The 18,917-nt window shown below is 43.3% G+C and overlaps 1 protein-coding gene across 3 annotated transcripts in view; it reads right to left on the bottom strand.

Annotated features, from left to right (window-relative positions):
• DACH2 (dachshund family transcription factor 2) overlaps window positions 1-18,917 on the bottom strand; it is a 325,199-nt gene that overhangs the window by 56,483 nt on the left and 249,799 nt on the right. For all 3 annotated transcript variants that reach the window (XM_072981094.2, XM_072981095.2, XM_078380767.1), the window contains one exon: window positions 16,366-16,538. In XM_072981094.2, coding sequence (XP_072837195.2) covers window positions 16,366-16,538 — 173 coding nt within the window. The remainder of the gene's footprint in view (window positions 1-16,365; window positions 16,539-18,917) is intronic.

The following is an 18,917-nucleotide window of genomic DNA, read 5'->3' as shown; positions in this document are numbered from 1 at the left end:
GGACCTGTCAAGAGGATATGTTTCAGCACAATAGATAACTCCTGTGAGGTGGAGACTAAAATACAGAACTGTTTCACCGTTATACTGACATCACAACTGCTGGTCTGGGTGAAATCTGAAGAACATTATTTATATTAAAAGTTGCACCAGCAGAACAGGTTAAAAAGGGAATGCATGACTCTTGGGCAGGGGGAACAGGGAATTAGGGAAAACACGGACCATTCAAAGTCATTATCACCCTGTTTTCCCGAAAATAAGACCTAACCTGAAAATAAGTCCTAGTATGATTTTTCAGGATGCTCGTAATATAAGCCCTACCCCCAAAATAAGCCCCGGTGAATGGAAACTCTGCCCTCCACCCTTGTGCAGCAGCCGGAAGAAGATGACACGACTGTATCCAAATAAATGTAGATTGTTGCACATGAAAAAAAAATAAAACATCCCCTGAAAAGCCCTAATGCATTTTTGGAGCGAAAATTAATAAAAGACCCTGTCTTATTTTTGGGGAAACGCGTTAATACTCCAAAAATTATGATCAGCAGTGACTACAAGATCACAGATGGATAATCCATAGCAGGTGGTAGAAGATGATAATAGTTGTGATACCTGCAGGATAATATAGAGATTAAGGTGAATTCTTTGCAGTTCTTTTAATAACAATGTGTTTGCTTCTGTGTTCTACTAGTGGTGTGTGTATATATAATTAGGGTTTAGTTCCGGGGCTGAACAGTCCATCATTTTCTGTCACTTGCCTACCATTTTTGTTTACAACCAAAGTACAACTACAGAACTGCTTAACTTGCCAGTTATATTATGTGTTGTCAAATCGAAAAGGAATTATAGTGATAGGGCTTCCATGGTAAGTGAGATATTTAAGGAGTAATTTTACCAGTTCCACACCCCCAGTGAGTTTCCGTGGCTGAGCGAGGAATCGAACCCTGTTCTCCAGAGTCCTAGCTCGTCACTCTATCCACTGAACCACTCAAAGGGACCACGTTCAAAAGAAAACAGAAATTAGCATCCTTTTCAAATAAGCGTGCGGGACAAGTATGTGATGGGCGACATCTTTCTTTTCCCTGTATTGGGTAGCTGCAGGTAGCGCCTAACTAATCTCAGTGTCTTGACTCGCGGTAAAATACATTTCCACGCCACTAGCTCCGGTGAATAAATAAGGGCTTGGCGATGAGATGGTGGATATAGATTGAGACACTTTGTAAAATGAAAGGCAGCCACGATTATCTTTTGCCATAATATATGCGACGGTTCCTTCTTCGCACGCAAACAGATCCATTTTTCAGCTCCGTAATCAGTATGCATCTATTAAGCCACTTAACAGCAATGAGTTGTGGTTCATTAGGTAGTTACTGTTGTGTCTCCGTCTAGTTAAAATTTCACAGCAAGTTAATCTATTTTATTACAAATGAGAACACCAGCGATAATGTCCCCCCCCCCGGTTTTCCAAACACAGGGTTAACAGTATCTGCAGCAAATCAGTGAGGACATTTCAATAAGAACATTACAAAGCTCAGAGCCTTAACATCTTTTTACACCTTGATGACTTCATTCTGTCATTTGCGAATTTTACCTCCCCCCCCCCCCCGGTCACTCTTCATATATTTCAGTTTTCTTCTCTTGAAAATAGCTGTCGTTCCGCTCGGTCAATACATTAAAGGCTTCCTTCTGAAGTACAGATTGCCCTCCCTTCTCTCTCTCTCTCTCTCTCTCTCTCTCTCTCTCTCTCTCGGCTACAGCTAAAATAAATGACATTTCTAATGGGCTCTTCCGCTACATGAAGAAGCAGAATTATACGCCCCACAAACAGTGTATGCTCACCATGGATAAAAGCAGCTGCTCTGGCCCCACTTGACTCCAGTTTAGATGCTCTCCCACCTAAACAGTTTAGATGCTCTCCCACATCCAAAAAGTGAGGATTCTGAAAAGCTGGACCTATGTTGTCCATGGAAGCATTTCATGAGTCAGGACCTGGGAAATCAACCACTTGTTTCACATGGACGCCGTTCACTAGACACTGTTCCAAGTCCTCCATAGCACGTTGCCATAGTCTTTCAAGACTGAAGGATGCCTAACTAACTAACTTCGCATGGAGACACTCATGGATAGCTAAGGCTCTTCTCCTCAAATTCACTGCTCTTCATGTGCGGCAGAGCAGGGAAACCAGAATTAGCGGTCAGTGGGGATCAGACTCGTCATTTAGTCGTGTCCGACTCCTCGTGACCCCATGGACCAGAGAACGCCAGGCCCTCCTATCCTCCACCGCCTCCTGGAATTGTGTCAAATTCATGTTGGTTGCTTTGATGACACTGTCCATCCATCTCATCCTCTGTCATCCCCTTCTCCTCTTGCCTTCACACTTTCCCAACATCAGGGGCTTTTCCAGGGAGCCTTCTCTTCTCATGAGATGGCCAAAGGATTGGAGCCTCAGCTTCAGGATCTGTCCTTCCAGTGAGCACTCGGGGTTGATTTCCTTTAGAATGGATAGGTTTGTTCTCCTTGCAGTCCAGGGGACTCTCAAGAGCCTCTTCCAGCACCACAATTCAAAGGCATCAATTCTTTGGTGGTCAGCCTTCTTTATGGTCCAGCTCTCACTTCCATACATCACTACAGGAAAAACCATAGCCTTGACTCTTTGGACTTTTGTTGGCAAGGTGATGTCTCTGCTTTTTAAGATGCTGTCAAGGTTTGTCATCGCTTTCCTCCCAAGAAGCAGGCGTCTTTTAATTTCGAGGCTGCTGTCTCCATCTGCAGTGATCATGGAGCCCAAGAAAGTAAAATCTGTTACTGCCTCTATATTTTCCCCTTCTATTTCCCAGAAGGTGATGGGGATCAGACTACCAAGGATTAAATATACACCATTTGCTGAATAAGGCTTTTATTAGTGTGTCCGCCCAGACCAGGGTGGACACGGGCAGCCTTCCAGACGTTACTGGATGGTAACTACCATCATCCTTAGCCGGGCTAGTCCATGGGGAAGAATGCTGTGACCCACACGACAGACTCTCTGAGGAAAGGCCCTTTGACCATCCAATTCCTAGACACAAATTTGCTCTTTTGCTGGAGGCGACAGAGAGGCGGGGAAGAGAAACCTAACATGGCTTCCACTGGTATGCTTGGGTAACACCTTTTCCTAGAAAAAGCAGCCAAGCACTATCAGAGACACTATGGACACACATCAGGAGCAGTTGATTCCAGCTGTTAATATTTATTCTTTGCAGCCACAGTTGGAAAGTTAAGTTTTAAAGGGAATTACTAACCATTGTTGGTCAAATCTGAAGAGACCTTTCTCTTGGACCCACCACTCTCATAAGTGCATTTGGTGGAGACACAGAAGAGGGCCTTTTCTGTGGCTGCTCCACAGACTGTGGAACTCCCTCCCACTGGAGACCAGGCTGGCCCCATCTTTGCGGTCCTTCTGCAAGCAGGCAAGCTTTCCCTCAATGACTGGGTGGCTCAGGAGAGACGTTTAAATGGATAGCTCTGCCTTATTGCTTTGAATGCATTTTCGTTGTTACTTTTGTTTAGTGTGGTATTTATTCAGCCCTTTTTAATATTTGTATATTTACTGTTTTACATTTTATATATATCATTTCCCTACAAAACCATCCCAAGGTGATATTTACACCTTCTGTACACTCCCCCCACCCAAAAGACTGAAATGTCCCTCCTAAGGCTTAGCTAGTCCCATTGAAAGCATGAAGTTAAAATATAGTGGCAACGTCCCCGGCCCCTTTTGGCTTGGCTCCACTCCCATAGGATGCATCTCCTGAGAATGTCTTTGAAACTGATTTTGGCCCTTAGAATGAAAAAAAAAAAATCCCTCTCCCAGACACAGCTTTGTTGAATAACATGGGAGAGGAGTGCCACTTAAGCCGAGACAGAACACGCTTCTTCAAGGAAACAAAACATGCCCTAACTAACTGGGAGGACGGATGGATTTTGGTGCCATTAACCTAAATCATGGTTAAAATTAATAACCTCAGGTTTTGTGCCTGCCTTTGCTGAGCCAAACCAAGGAACCATTCTTTAGTGAGACGCAGACATATATTGTCCTTCAAAGGGATTTAATACTGCAAAAAAAAGGGGACTTTGGGGGAAAATTTATGGTTCACGCCACAAAAAGAAGGGGAAAAGACAGATTGTCACTTGGTACTGTATGGGGGCAAATAGGTAAGCTCTTCAAAATGTTTCTTCTTTTAAAAAAAGAATAACTGCCTTCCAAAATCTATAAATTACTTCTGCAAGCAGGTGTTTGCTAGCATTCCTTGTGATTTTTGGTTTCTTTTTTTTTAAAGAAGGGACAACATTTATAAAAGACACCGCAACTTTAGGTGGCTGTAGAAGTCTTTGCAAAAATAAGGCAAGAATAGAGCTCCACAGCAAGATACCAGAAAGACCAACCACAAGTCAAATATGCTTCGGTGTCAAGCGCTTGGCAGCCTTCCGGAAGCGCCTGGGCAAGAGGGATGGGTTTCTCCTCTCGAGATACAACCATATATCACTAGAGTCCGACTGAGCTGCAAATCAAGTTTTCACACTGGCCGTTGAGTACAAAGTAATCAAAACAATGAGCTGAGTAACTCCAACTTGAAGAGTTGCAGTTCCACTGCTGTGGTGTAAGCATTGTGTATACGTCTCTCAGAACTTGACTTTTTCCTTTTTTTTTCTTTTGGTCTACAAACCAGCCAGGATCACCAGGAGCCATGCCGGCTGGGGGATTTTGCAAGCTGTAGAACAGTGGTTCTTAACGTGGGCGATAATGCCCCCCAGGGGGCGATTTCATTTTTCAGGGGGGCGATAGAATGAAAAGGGGCGGCGTGGGGGCGCTGGAGCAAGCCAAACCTGTTAAGATGGCTGCAGCCTTTTTACAGTGTGCATGAATATATATTTTCCTCCAATTTTAATTTAGTTTCAGAGTTTTCATCTTGAAATTTTTAGTTCCTGCATTGTGGTTTGTTTTTATGCCCTTTTTATATTTCTTTTTGCATCTTAAAACTCGCTTGCAACTAAATCATTAAATGTTTTTGGGGCATTTCATTTTCTTAGGATTGAATTTTGTTTTCAGGGGTCATTGGATTTAAGTGTAATAAATAAATAAATAAATAAATAAATAAATAAATAAATAAACAAATAAATAAATAAGAAAGATATCATCACCGCGGGGAGGGGGGCGTGATAACTTCCTCAATGGCTCAAGGGGGCGTTTCTTTCAAAAAGGTTAAAAACCACTGCTGTAGAACAGGGATCGGCAGACGGTGGCCTATAGGCTACATTTCGCTGCCCCCATGGGCTTCCCCAGCCTCTCAGGCCCCTGAAACCCATCCATATTTTTTTTTAAAATTCAAAAAGTGCTTCATATCCTCTGGGGGCCTGAGGACAATACTGCTATTGGGGGGAGGGCTGAGATATGTTTCAGGTCTGGAGTGTGGTGGGTTATTTCCAGAACAATAAAGGCCTGGAAGTGGTGGACTCCTTTTAAATGGGAAGATGGGGGTTTGGGTGGCCTTTGGAAGTCCAAGCAGGGTGTGGGCCTCCACACGTCTAAATTTTGTCCACTTCATCTGCCTTAGGGGAAAGAAAATCCTAGACGGGGCATCATACAAGAACTCCCAGTTGCTCCATGTCAGTATCTTACATGTTGGTTCTATACCAGGGCCATGTGTTTATTGACAGGCCTATCCGGTATTTTTTAGTAATACTAGGTAGAGATGGGCATACACTGCTGGTTCGGTGGTTTGTGCCAGTTTGTTTCTTGGTCAAACAGGTATTTAGTGCTTCAAAGCCCGTCTATTCCAGAGGGTGCCTGCTTAGAGGCATCAGTCTGGCTTCCCTGCCCTGCCTCCTCTGAGCACTGCCCCTGAGTGGGCATCTGCTGGAGGAGGCGGGGCATCGAAGCACCAAACACTTGTTTGGCCAAGAAACGAACTGGCACAAATCATTGAACCAGCGGTTCGTACCCATCTCTAGTACTAGGTTTACAGATGGATGGATGGCCCTCTTTTGTTTTCTACCACGTTTATCTATTCTTTAAAGCAGTGGTCCTCAACGCCCGGTCCACGGCCTGGTGCTGGTCCGTGGCCTTGGCAGGACTGGGCTGCAGAGACAGATCTCCCACCCACCCCCACATGCACACCCATACACACACATGGCCTGCCCCCCACATGGATGCCCACCCCACGAGTGCACCTACCATCCTACCATCCGCGCATGTGTGTGAGCGTGCCCTGTACCATCTGTACATGCACGTGGGTGTGCCCTGCGCCATCGACATGAGCGTGCCCCCCCCACATATGTCCCTGCATCCCCCACGGGTCGGAAAAGGTGGGGACCATTGTTTTAAAGTATGCATTGCTTCTGTTCTGTTTCTAGAGTACTGCGTGAATTTAATACAAATGTCGACATGAACATTCCTGCAAGGGTGTGTATGTATGAAAAATTCTATACTATACCATACCAACCTTTTGCAAGCTGGTTCCCTAGTATATGTCTTTTTTATTATTGTTTATCAAACTTTCCTAATGTGTAAGTTTTTGTATCAAATAATGTATCTCAGAATTCAGGTAAAGTGGAAGAAATAAAAGCAAATTGCTCCCCAGTTTGTGGATCGGTTTGGTAAGAGTCAACTGGCTTATTTATTTTTTAGATTTTTATCTTCCCTTTCCACTTAAAACAACAGTACTCCAGTTGGCTTATGAATCTCATTTGAAACAATTTAAACAATGAAATTGTTAGAATCATAACAGTAATGAATAAATCAAAACACGTGAACAGATACCAGCGGAAGAGATGCATCTTTATCCTGAAAGTAGCAAAAGTGGGAACTGATCACAACTCTGGGGTCAAATTAGGGAAATTTATAGTAAAACACACGCTTCTCGGCCTTTGGCTAAGATCAAGTGTAGTGTCTGTAATTGGTCCCAGGAAAAAAAAAACATCTTGCGAAGCATGGTCCGAAACATCGTCCAGTGGAAATCACCCATAGGAAACACCGTTTTGCAAAGCGGTATAGCGATCGCAAAAAATCATTGTCTAGTGAATTAACCGTTTTGCGAGGTAATCGTCTAGCGGGGCACCACTGTATAGTAAAACACAAAGCAAACACATTATTTCCATTGTCCTTACTTTCAGGACAGGCTGTTTGTATGAGTTACACGCCTCTTGATATTTTAGCAGCTACTGGGACCCCACAAAGTGCCTCCACGAGGTAAGATTCTACTTGACTGTAATTGTTTCAAAATTTACATCCTAAACTTCCTAATGACACCCAATGTGGTGTAGTGGATAGAGTCATAGCCTAAGACTAAGGAGACCTGTGTTCAAATCCATCCTTGACCATGGAAACTCACTGGGCCATTCCTGTGTGAAACTGATAAGGTAAAAGTAAAGGTTTCCCTTGACATTTAGTCCAGTTGTGTCTGACTCTAGGGTGCAGTGCTCATCCCAATTTCCAAGCCATAGAGACAGCATTTGTCCATAGACAGTTTCTGTGGTCACATGGCCAGCATGACTAGACACGGAACACTGTTACTTTCCCACCAAGGTGGTACCTATTTATCTACTCACATTTTTACATGCTTTCGAATGGCTAGGTTGGCAGGAGCTCGGCCAAGCGACGGGAGCTCACTCCGCCACGTGGATTCGATCTTATGACTGCTTGGTCTTATGGCCTTGCAGCACAGAGGCTTCTGCGGTTTAACCTGCAGCACCACCACTTCCCTCTAAAACTGATAAGACCGCTTCTTAAACATCTCACTTACCCTGAAAGCCTTATTCGAGTCCCTATAAGTTGGTTCTGACTTGACAGGACATAATAACAAAAACTCCCTCTTAAGAGTCTGGCCTGGCCTAGTATACAAATCGCAAATATCTGATATCACAAGTCTAAAATCATGTCTTGCTCCTATTTAAAATTACAACACTTTAGTAGAGATACCATTTGTGTTTGTTTGTTTTTTTCTGCAAAATCAGAAGTGGCCTTTTTTTTTAAAAAAGGAAGGGGCTTTCCAGTCATTTCCTATTTCCTAGGGGAGGCAGAGTCAGAGAGCTTGAGTGTGTGTATGTGTGGGGGGAATGCATCTGGAGCTTGCCCATGGGCTACCCAACAAGTTCTAGACCGTTTCTTCTTATGTTCATCACTGTAGAGGCTGAACATCTGAGTCATGCTTATGTTTTGGACCCAACTGCATCCATCGTTTTCTATACCTAGAGCTTACCTAATCTTATAATCAACTTGACCTTAGTATCTCAACTGTGATATTTTATCATATTGATCTTCATTTGTGCGCCAAGTGTTTAGAGAAGCCATGACGGTAGAGCTTGCTTGTTTGTTTTTACTTCCAGCGCAGCTATAATTACTCATCCAAATGTTAATCTATTAATGAGTTCCTAAAGGAGTTAATGGCATTTCTCTGCTGACAAGCTGGTTTTGCAGCACTGTCTGAATCCTGGGCAATTTTATTCATACATTTTGTCTCGATATTTCTTCTTTAATTGATGTATTCCCTCTTGTGATCTGCCAGGCTGGTCAATGGGGGACAGAACTCACTAATGAAACTGGGGGCAGGAAAAACAACAACAACAACGGAAGGACAGTCCAGAAAGACCAGGCTGGACCAGTATTTCTTTCCAAGACGAAGCCAAACTTTAAGCTTGGGACGTTATGGGGAAGGCAACATTTAAGGGGACGATATACGTACCTTTCCTATATTACTGTCACAGATCTTTGAAACACTTTTTGAACTGCTACTCCCAATATTTTGCAAATTATAGTCTAATATTAATATTTTTAACTGCTTATATCTCTTGATGATGGAAAGCTGCTTTCAAGGTAGGGCTATCCATCCACCAGGCTCAGCACTGTCTACTTTAGGAGTAGCTCTTCAACTTGTTTCTCAGACCAGCAGTCGTAAGATCGAATCCACGCAACGGAGTGAGCACCCGTCGCTTGTCCCAGCTCCCGCCATCCTAGCGGTTCGAAAGCATGCAAATGCAAGTAGATCAATAGGGACCACCTCGGTGGGGAGGTAACAGCGTTCCGTGTCTAAGTCGCACTGGCCATGTGACCACGGAAGATTGTCTTCGGACAAAACGACTGGACAAAAATTGTCAAGGGGAACCTTTACCTTTACCTTTACCTTCAACTTGTGTCTCACTAGACACAAGTTGAAGAGCTACTTGTGTTCAACTACAACATCAACCCATTCTCACCAATAGAGACCATGGTGAGTGATGATGGGAGGTGTTGTCGGACACTATCTGAAAAGAAGCTCTTCAATTTTTTCACTGATGAGTGGAGGTCTTTCCCATCCACTTGCTTTAGGAATATTTTAAACTAGGAAGATCACAGATCAAAACTAGGATCTTCTACCTGTGCGCTACCCCTAAGTAAGTCCCTCTGAGAGGGTCTTTTTTGGATCACCTTTGGAAATCGTCAAATGTATGTTTTATCACTTTGGCACATATTAATTTTTAGTACCAGATGCTCACTTATTAATTTCACTGCATTATGTCCACTTCTCATCAACTCATTAATTGCCAGCTGCTCAGCCAAACAAAAAGCAAGCCCATAGATAATCAGATGTTATTGGTTAATAGCCAACCAAGAACACATTACTCTAGCTATTCTCTAGCTCAGCAACAGTAGTAGAAGTTTCCCTATCATGCCATTATGGTGGGTGGATAATTAGGAAGAAGCAAGGTTACTGACTTGGCTATCATCATCACCACTGGTTCTTAACCTTGGGTTACTCAGGAGTTTTGGACTGCAATTCCCAGAAGCCTTCACCACCAGTTGTCCTGACTGGGGTTTCTGGGAGTTGCAGTTCAAAAGCATCCGAGTAACAAAGGTTAAGAACCACTGATCATCACCACCACCACCATCTTAGTACTGCAGAGCTGGAAGGGACTCTATAGATCATCAAGTCCAGCCCCTCTTAGGGAGGCACAGTGGGGAATCAAACTATCAACCTCTGGCTCCACAGCCAGATGCTTAAACCACTGAGCTATCCAGCACTTCTGGAGAACATAAAACATTTTTAGAGCAAAAAGAGGCGACTTGTGTCACAGCAGATGTTTGACTACAAAAATAGATACGGTCCTCCACCATATCTCATGGTCTCATGATGCCCATCCTAGAGGAATGGTCAAAAAAATGTTTATTCAGCAATGGATGTGATAAAATTCCATTAGCCGTCTCTAATAGGTATATGAGAGGGACATGGATTGACTGAGAAAGAAGAAGCAAGGATACAGGGTGCTACAACTCCTGGAATGACCCAAGGCAGTATTGCCGCTGTTGCAGTTTAAAGAAATAACTTTCACAAGCTCCAGGAAGTTTATGATTTTTAATCTTGCTGGCCCTTTCCTCCTTCAGCTTCCCACTAACAACTTCGTCATCATGATCATTGGCTGGTCATGGTTTGAAGCAGAACACTGGTCTCATCCAGCATGGCTACAAGGGCTGAAATCCTACTGCCGTTCACATAAGAGAGGCATAACTTTCCACAGCTTATTGTTGAGATGTTTGGGCACATCTTGGTTGCATAACTGGGCACATGACTGAGACATGTCCTGACACCTCATCAATTAGCCACAAGTAGCCCTTTCAACTTATGCAAATCTTGTGCAAACTCTAGTAGGAATCTGGCCAATGTTTCTATACTCCTACACCCCAGTCTTCTTTCTTCCCTCCTCTCTCATTGACTATGGTTCGGGTTACAGATACATGTCTCTTAACACAGAGACATGTATCTGTAACCCTTTAAGAAATAAAGTCTAGAATGATCTCCGAATATTAGAACTGCAGAGTTGGAAGGGACCCTATGGATCATCTAGTCCAGCCCGTCAAGGAGAAACAGTGGAGAATCAAACTCCCAACCTCCGGTTCTGTTGCCAAATGTCTAAACCACTGAGCTATCCAGCAGAAGCAACCATGACTCTAGCAGTAGTCTCTATAGAACTAATTGCATCTTGAACATTACATGAATAGCCCTCCAATGATGGATTTATATTTCAGATTTAAAAAGTTCTCTCAATACAGTCTAGAAAAATAAATATATAATTTGGGAGTAGTGCTCTGGTGATAAGACATATTTTAATGAATAAAACAAGAAAGAAGGACTGATCATGTGTAATTGTAAGAGGTGGCTTCTGTGTACCGCATGGATAAATCGGACTGGGGAAGCCTGGAATTCTGGGTGATTCAAGAGGCACCCCCAAACCACCTTCTTGCTGAAACCTTCTCTCCCAGCTCGTAGGAAGAACGACTCCCTTTTCATTTTCTTCAAACCAATCAACGCCTCTTCCTAGCTCTCTGCAATCTCTCCTCCACTTTGAAAACACTCTTTATTTGATGCTTGCCGATTAAATGATGTTCCCAGCCTAATGCCATTTCCAGCCCACATTAGGACTATATCTGTTATTAACGACAAACGCTAATAGCTGAGCCAACATTGAAAGGTCCTGACGCCTCACAAAAGGCTCGTAACGGAGCAGTCTAATCCCATTCCTAGGTACGTTTCCACAGAAAAGCAGGTGGAATTACAAGATCAAAATAGCAACTGAAAACAAATGCAGTGCAATGGCTATTATTATTTACCAGAAAGCATCTCCTCGATTCTGGAAGTATCTTCCCTGGCCTTGGGACTCATAGGCTCTTCCTCAGAAGCAAGCTTCGTTTTTTTCTCGCTAAATCAGTCGGACAATTTCCAGTTGGATCCAACTCATTGCCGAACTGAGAGATAGACCTGTTTCGCACTTTACCCGGTGCTGGAATGCTTGCTTTGCATCAGAGGTCCCAGATCCGATCCCCAACACCAGAGGTTCCCAAATGGTGAAACATAGCCAGAGGCTTCACAGGAAAAGGGACACAACACAGCGCTAAGAAAGCTATAAAGCTGATCATAGCTCTTGGTCAAACTGGAAGCTATGTGCTTGCCTTGCCCTTCCCCCATATCTTTATGATCTGCGGTGGAGGTGCTTTGCAGGTGGCTATGTGAGTTTCCTGTATCAGGACACGGAAGGAGGTGAGTCCTTGGGAATATTCGGGAAGAGTTGGGATGACTGTGTGTGTGTGTGTCAAGTTCCAGTCCCTAGTGGCAGAGAGACCATTGATGGCCCCTCCAAGCAAGTTAGAGGCCAATAAATCAAGGGAGCCATGAGTCCAAAATATTTGGGAACCACTGCCAAGGACTTTCAATTAAAATAACCAGGTTGAGAGTGACCAGAAGTACTTCTGCATGGAGCCCTGGAGAGTGGCAGCCAGTCAAGGTAGGGGAGATGTAAGCAACCTGATGCCCTCCAGATGTTTTTGGCTTTCCTTGGAGTATGTAGTCTCCAAACGTTGGCCATAATGGCTGTAGCAAACCATGGGAGTTAAAGTCTGAAAAACATCTGGAGGGCACCAAATGGAACATTCCTAATAAAGACAGTAGGTTTCCAGTGTGATGTAGTGGATAGAGTGACAAACTAAGACACTGGAAAACAGGGTTCGAATCCCCTGCTCAGCCACAGAAACTCACTGGGGGAGTGGAACTGGTAAAACCACTCCTTAAGTATCTCTCTCACCTTGAAAGCCTTGCTAGGGTCACTATAAGTTGGTTCTGACTCTACAGCACGTAACAACAATATAGACATTAGCTGGATGGTTTAGCTCAGTGTTTTAGGTATCTGGCTGCAGAGACAGAGGTTACGAGTTTGATTCTCCACTGTGCTGTCTGTAAGTAAAACCAGCCTGTGTGGCTGTGGGCCAGCTGCACAATCCCAGCACGCCCGCAGAAGAAGGGAACGGCAAACCATTTTTATCATTATGCACGTTATGTTATTTTAGTGTATTTTATCTCTCATGTAAGCCGCCCTGAGTAGACTTTGTCTAGAGGGCCGGGGTATAGGTCCAAATAAAGTAAAAGTAAAAAAGTAAAGTTATGTGTATTCTCTACCTAGAAAATTCTGGAAACTTGATAGCATGCAATTATTATTACTGATATAGACAGTGCTGGGTTGGACAGATCAATGTTTGTGATGTGGTTGTTCTCACACCAGTCTGGACCATGATCGCCCAGGGGATTTCATGGCCAAGTGGCGATGGAAACATGAACGAACTGGAGCTGGCCATCCCAGGCCTAGCTTCCATGCCTACCATCGACTCACTTGGTCCCTGCTTTATCCTCTTCTATTATCTTACAACTACAGGGCTTGAAGGGACCTTATGGACCTTCAAGTCCACACCCCCGCCCAGGAGGCCCGGTGGGGGAATCAAACTCCCAACCTCTGGTTCTGCACTGAGCTATCCGGCAGTTCCCTTTTGTACAAAATACACTCCCAGAAGAATGAATGAATGAATGGATGAATGAATGAACGAATGAATGAATGAATGAATGAATTTATTTATTTATTTATTTATTTATTTATTTATTTATTTATTTATTTATTTATTTATTTATTTATTTATTTATTTATTTTATTTTATTTATATCCCACCTATCTGGTCGGGTCAGGACCACTCTAGGCGGCTAACAACATAAATAATACAATAAAATTAATATACGAAACAATTATTAAGTGGTAAGATATTACACAAGGTGGGAGGAAGAATAAGAGAGGAAAAAAGGTGTTAAGGGGCGTCAGGGATTATCTGATGGGAAGGCCTGCCGAAACAGCCACGTTTTTAATTGATTCTTAAAGATACCCAGCGAGGGGGCCATGCGAATCTCAGGAGGTAAGTTGTTCCAGAGGCGAGGAGCCACCGCCGAGAAGGCCCGATTTCTTGTCTTTTCCTTCCGGGCCTCCCTCGGCGTCAGGCTCCTCAGCCTCACCTCCTGGCTCGCACGGGTGATAAGGGTAGACCTTGGTGGGAGAAGGCGTTCCGCCAAGTATCAAGGCCCTAAACCATTTAGGGCTTTGTACGTAAGCATCATCACTTTGAAGTCGATGCGGAAACGGATGGGCAGCCAGTACAGTGCGGCCAGAGTGGGTGAGATATGTTGGAATTTTTTCACTCCACTAAGTAATCTGGCCGCCGCGTTCTGCACCATCTGTAGTTTCCGCAGCAGCCTCAAAGGTAGCCCCACGTAGAACAGTTGGGTGTTTGGATACTTTAAAATTCTGTTCTCGAGGATGAATCACGGCAAGCCAAGTTTCAGAGAGAGAAAGTTTTCTCAGCGGAGCCATAAATCCCTGAAGGCAGGGATTTATAACAGAGTTTTTGACAAGAGCCTTAACTATTAGCGCTAGGAGGAGCTGCTAATCACATTAGGTTAGATTAGAGAAGGCAAGAAAGACTTTTGAAACCTGGCTACCACGGCGCTGCCTAATTTATAGTGTTCTTGTCAAGATGAAATCAAATTTCATCGTTATGACATTTCTTTCCAGAGTACTAAATGTTAACTTTGCTGAGAAGGCACATTTTGGAGAAGGGGGAGGAGGAACAAGCAGTCAAGAGGGCACAAGGGAAAGACAGCTTTGTTCTAGATCACAAATGTGATATATGGGGTGGAGGGATGGAGAGATGATCTCTTCATTTAAAGACATTCACACAGCTGATTGTTCTCATACTGGCAAGAGGTAACCACATTATGGAACAGCTTTACATGGGAGGTTGCAAAAAATGTCACTGATTGTTAAGAGAAATCAGATGAACCACATTACCATGGACTTACACCAGATCCAGTTGCAGTGGGCAAGAAGCAAGACTCCAAAATACAGGGAAGTTCACCAATGACGTCTACTCTTGCACCACTCCACACGTTTTTTAAACACACATACAACATAGATTGCTAGGTGTTACTGCTCTGGTTGGATTTTTCGAACTACTTGTCTTTTTCACTTTTGTGTTTTCCATGTCTCAAGATTGATTTTTTAAAAATGTGTATACTTAGTGATCTTTGCCTTAATATTGTCGGTTAATGATGTACAATGCTTCCTTATGCATTGGTTTTAAATATCGTCTTTTAATGATGTTAACCACCATTGTATACTCATTGTTTTCAACTTTAAGTATTGTCTTTTGTAAGCTGTGTTGGGTCCTTTTCAAGGGGAAAGGAAATGTAAAAATATTTTAAACAAACAACACAGCTACTTGTCCTAGAGATTGCCAGCCTTGTTTCTAAAAGCACTGCATAAATTTCTGAATCATTGTACAGAAAAAATTACAAGAAACGTGGAATCATCACCCTAACAAAGTAAGTCTCCCACAGGGGGCAGCATCATAGGTCCAGGAAATCTTAAGGATATCATTATTTGAGGTTTGCCCAACTTCTGTACAGTCCTTCTTGACCCCATTTTTAAAATGTGGATTGCTACTCGCAAGGCTTATTATTGTCGGCAAGAGCTGTAAGCCGTAATATGTGGGAATTTTTTTTGGTCCCTAGGTTTTGCCTTCGGCCTGGATCTGAACTGGAATGAAGTCCTGGAAATTCCTCCAAAACTGAATTTTGTCTTTGGAGTGAAAAGGGTTGTCCACTCTTGTTTTGGGAAGAGGGAGGCTAGGAGGGGGTCAGGAACCACATGGCACAGTGGTTCAACTGCAGTCTTGCAGCCAAGACTCTGCTCACAACCTGAGTTAAATCCTGATGGGCTGAGGTAACCAGATCGAAGCTGATTCAGCCTTCTATCCTTCCGAATTTGGTAAATTGAATACCCAGCTCGCTGGGGTGGGGGCAATATGTAGCCTGCATTATTAAATTGCAAACTGGCCAAAGAATGCTTTAAGTGCTGTTGACCGGTATATAAGCAACATACTTTGCCTTTTTCCAACAGGTAAATGGAAGGGCAGTTGTGAGGGAGTTACCTGCTTTCCAATCTTTGGTGGCTTGAAAGCCTCCCCCTCAACCTGGAGACTTGTTTCAGGAAGAAAGCTAGACCCCCAACTCTTCCTTATCTTGCTTTTCGAAGTGAGGAGGGAGCAAACAACAACAACAACAACCCACATGTCATTCATCCTTCCTGCTGTTGTTATATGGTGCAGCAAGGGCCACAACACACAGCAAGAAAGGATTACATTGCCAAGTGCTGTAGCTGTCTAAATAAAATGTTATTTTGGAGAGATGGTGAATGTTGCATTATGCTTTAGCACAAAACTATCAAAACCTGTTCCTTTTCTGAGTTACTTTTCAATGAGGCATTTTGGACAAATAATTTCAAGGTTATGGAATTCCTCTATTTACTTTTATAGCACTTTTTAAAAGTACCAAAATGTAAGAAGGAACACAACAGTTAAAACTGAATTACCATGTTAATGGTAATGAGTTACTTGGGGAACTTCTTTTTTTTTTTTTTAAAGACAGTTGCATATAAGAAATTACTTTCGAAAAGTAACGTCCTAAACTCTGGGGACTGTCCCGTTGAGAGCATTACCTTTATCACTGAGGCCCCTGCTCGAGAAAGAGGGCTGTGCATCTGAGCTGCGGCGGCCATGTTCGCAATGGTGTTGAGATGGTTCATTTGATTCATCGCCATGGCCACAGAAGCAGGAGGTAGGCCAACAGGAAGCAGAGGATGGGGCATCATCATGAATGGCAGATCTATCCCTGGGGAGGGAAGGAAAAAAAAATACACAGCCCAAAATGTAAATAATTGTTGTGTATTCAAGAGTATGAACATTCCATGGAATTCATATAGGCTGCCAAGATCGTAATTATTTTGATCATTTGATCATCTATTTATTTATTAGATCAATGTACAGTGGTGCCTCGCAAGACGAGCGCCCCATTTAACGACAAAATTGCATTACAACGAAGTTTTTGCTATCGCAAAAGCGATTGCAAAACGCTGTTTCCTTTGGGGGAATTTCGCTTTGCAATAATCGGTTCCCTGCTTCAGGAACCCATTCTCGCAAAACAACGATTTTTGGCCAGCTGATCGGCTGTTTCAAAATGGCCGCTGGGTAAAAAAAAATGGCTCCCCACTCTTTTCTGGGACGGATTCCTCGCTGCACGGGCAGCGAAAATGGCCGTGCCATGGAGGATCTTCGCTGGATGATGAGTTTCAAGCCCATAGAAACACATTAATCGGGTTTTAATGCGTTTCTATGGGCTTTTTAATTTCGCTTTACGATGTTTTTGTTCTACAGCGATTTCGCTGGAACGAATTAACATCGTAATGTGAGGCACCACTGTATACTCTCCTGCCTTCAATGCTCTGAAGACAACACTGGTGGCTTCTCTCTCCTTCCTTCTTTAACATTCCCGTTAAAAGACTAGCTCAAGGCCACCCAATGAGTTTCAGAGGTCTGTGGGGACTTGAATCTGGATCTCCAACATGTCATAATCCAGCCCCTTAACCACTCCATTGTTAGGCTGGATTCTTCATAGCATAAGGACAACAAAATACAGTTTTTGGACCAATGAATGTGAAGGATAGCACTCTGAATAAACTCTACAAACTCAGTAAATTAGGTGATGATGATGACTATTCCTATGCATAGGCCATTCTATCCCGGTGCAGTCTTTTCTTGCTTTCTTATTTCTGCAGAAACTTTTGATAGTTTTGCATACGTTTTTGAATGGACAAATTCTTTCTGCTTTGATTGCTGTGAGTTTTTTGGGCTCTTTGGCCGTGTTCTGAAGGTTGTTCTTCCTAACATCTGTTCTGATGTTCTGACTCCTGTCCTCTGAAGATGCTGGCCACAAAGACTGGCGTTTCACCAGTTTTTGTGGCCGGCATCTTCAGAGGACAGGAGTCAGAACATCAGATCAGATGTTAGGAAGAACAATCTTCAGAACACGGCCAAAGAGCCCGAAAAACCCACAGCAACCATCAGATCCCGGCCATGAAAGCCTTCAAGAATACATCTTTCTGCTTTCTTTTTTCTTTTCTTTTTTTTTTACACATCCTGAGAAGGTTGCATTCCACTGGAGTCTTTCTAGGAACACACTCTGGAAAACACACAAATCTAAATTTTTAGACCAAAAGTGCCTCAAGCTCATTCATGCCCATCTAAACCTTGCTGATTTTTTTAAATGGTGTGTCATACCTCTCTGGTGTGATTGCCCATGTAAAGGCTATTTTAACTTCCCTCTCAACTCTGAAAGACTGTGTTGACCCTATAAGATGCTTGGGAATGAAGGCATTTAAATATCCAGTCATTTGGGAGCCATGATTAGCAATGGAAGGGAACTTTGGAGAGGTAGATCCGAAGGCTTTTATGGCAATTTGATGGGGTGTTGAGTAGCTAGCCTAAGGTAGCCATTCTCAGTGGAGGGGCATAGGGCTCCCTGGGCGCAGCAAGGCACATTGGAATGGGGCCACAGACTGGAAACAATTCTCCACACACCACCTTATAAGATTCATTATGCAATTTATACAAACTTGATTCAGCCTATTTTTTTTTCATGGTTATGGCCAAAACAAACAAACAAACAAAAAAGGTTGAGAATGGCTGGTCTAGGATTTTGGAAAATGGATGGAATGTACTAAGGTTCACTAAGGCAGACTATGAGGTGTCGATTGATTGATCTATCTGTCGATCTGTCTGTCTGTCTGTCTATCTCTCTCTCTCTCTCCCTCTCTCTCTCTATATATGTCTGTCTGTCTGTCCCTCTCTCTCTCTCTGCCCCCCTTCTCTCTCTCTCTCTCTCTCTCTCTATCTATCTATCTATCTATTTACATCTCTCTATCTATCTACACTGACAATTTTGTTCTTCTTTCAGCATAGCTGTTACCTGCCCCAATGCCCTGAGCAAACAAAGCTGGCTAAGAACCTAAATAAACAATAGACTGACAACCAAGAAGGGCTCGTGTTTCTTTCCTTGAAATTGCCTCAGCACCCCCACCTCAATCCGCCATACAAACATGCGCCTTTGTTCCTCCTCGGTGACCCCTTAGCAGTCTGGTAATCTTTTCCCCCTCTACCCCATAGAGTTTCAACACTCCCAGACGCCATCTGTCCTCACCGAGCTGCGTGCCTA

This window comes from Pogona vitticeps, chromosome 11 (assembly GCF_051106095.1).
Source record: "Pogona vitticeps strain Pit_001003342236 chromosome 11, PviZW2.1, whole genome shotgun sequence".
Classification (NCBI taxonomy): Eukaryota; Metazoa; Chordata; class Lepidosauria; order Squamata; family Agamidae; genus Pogona; species Pogona vitticeps.
This window is presented reverse-complemented; position numbering and strand designations above follow the sequence as displayed.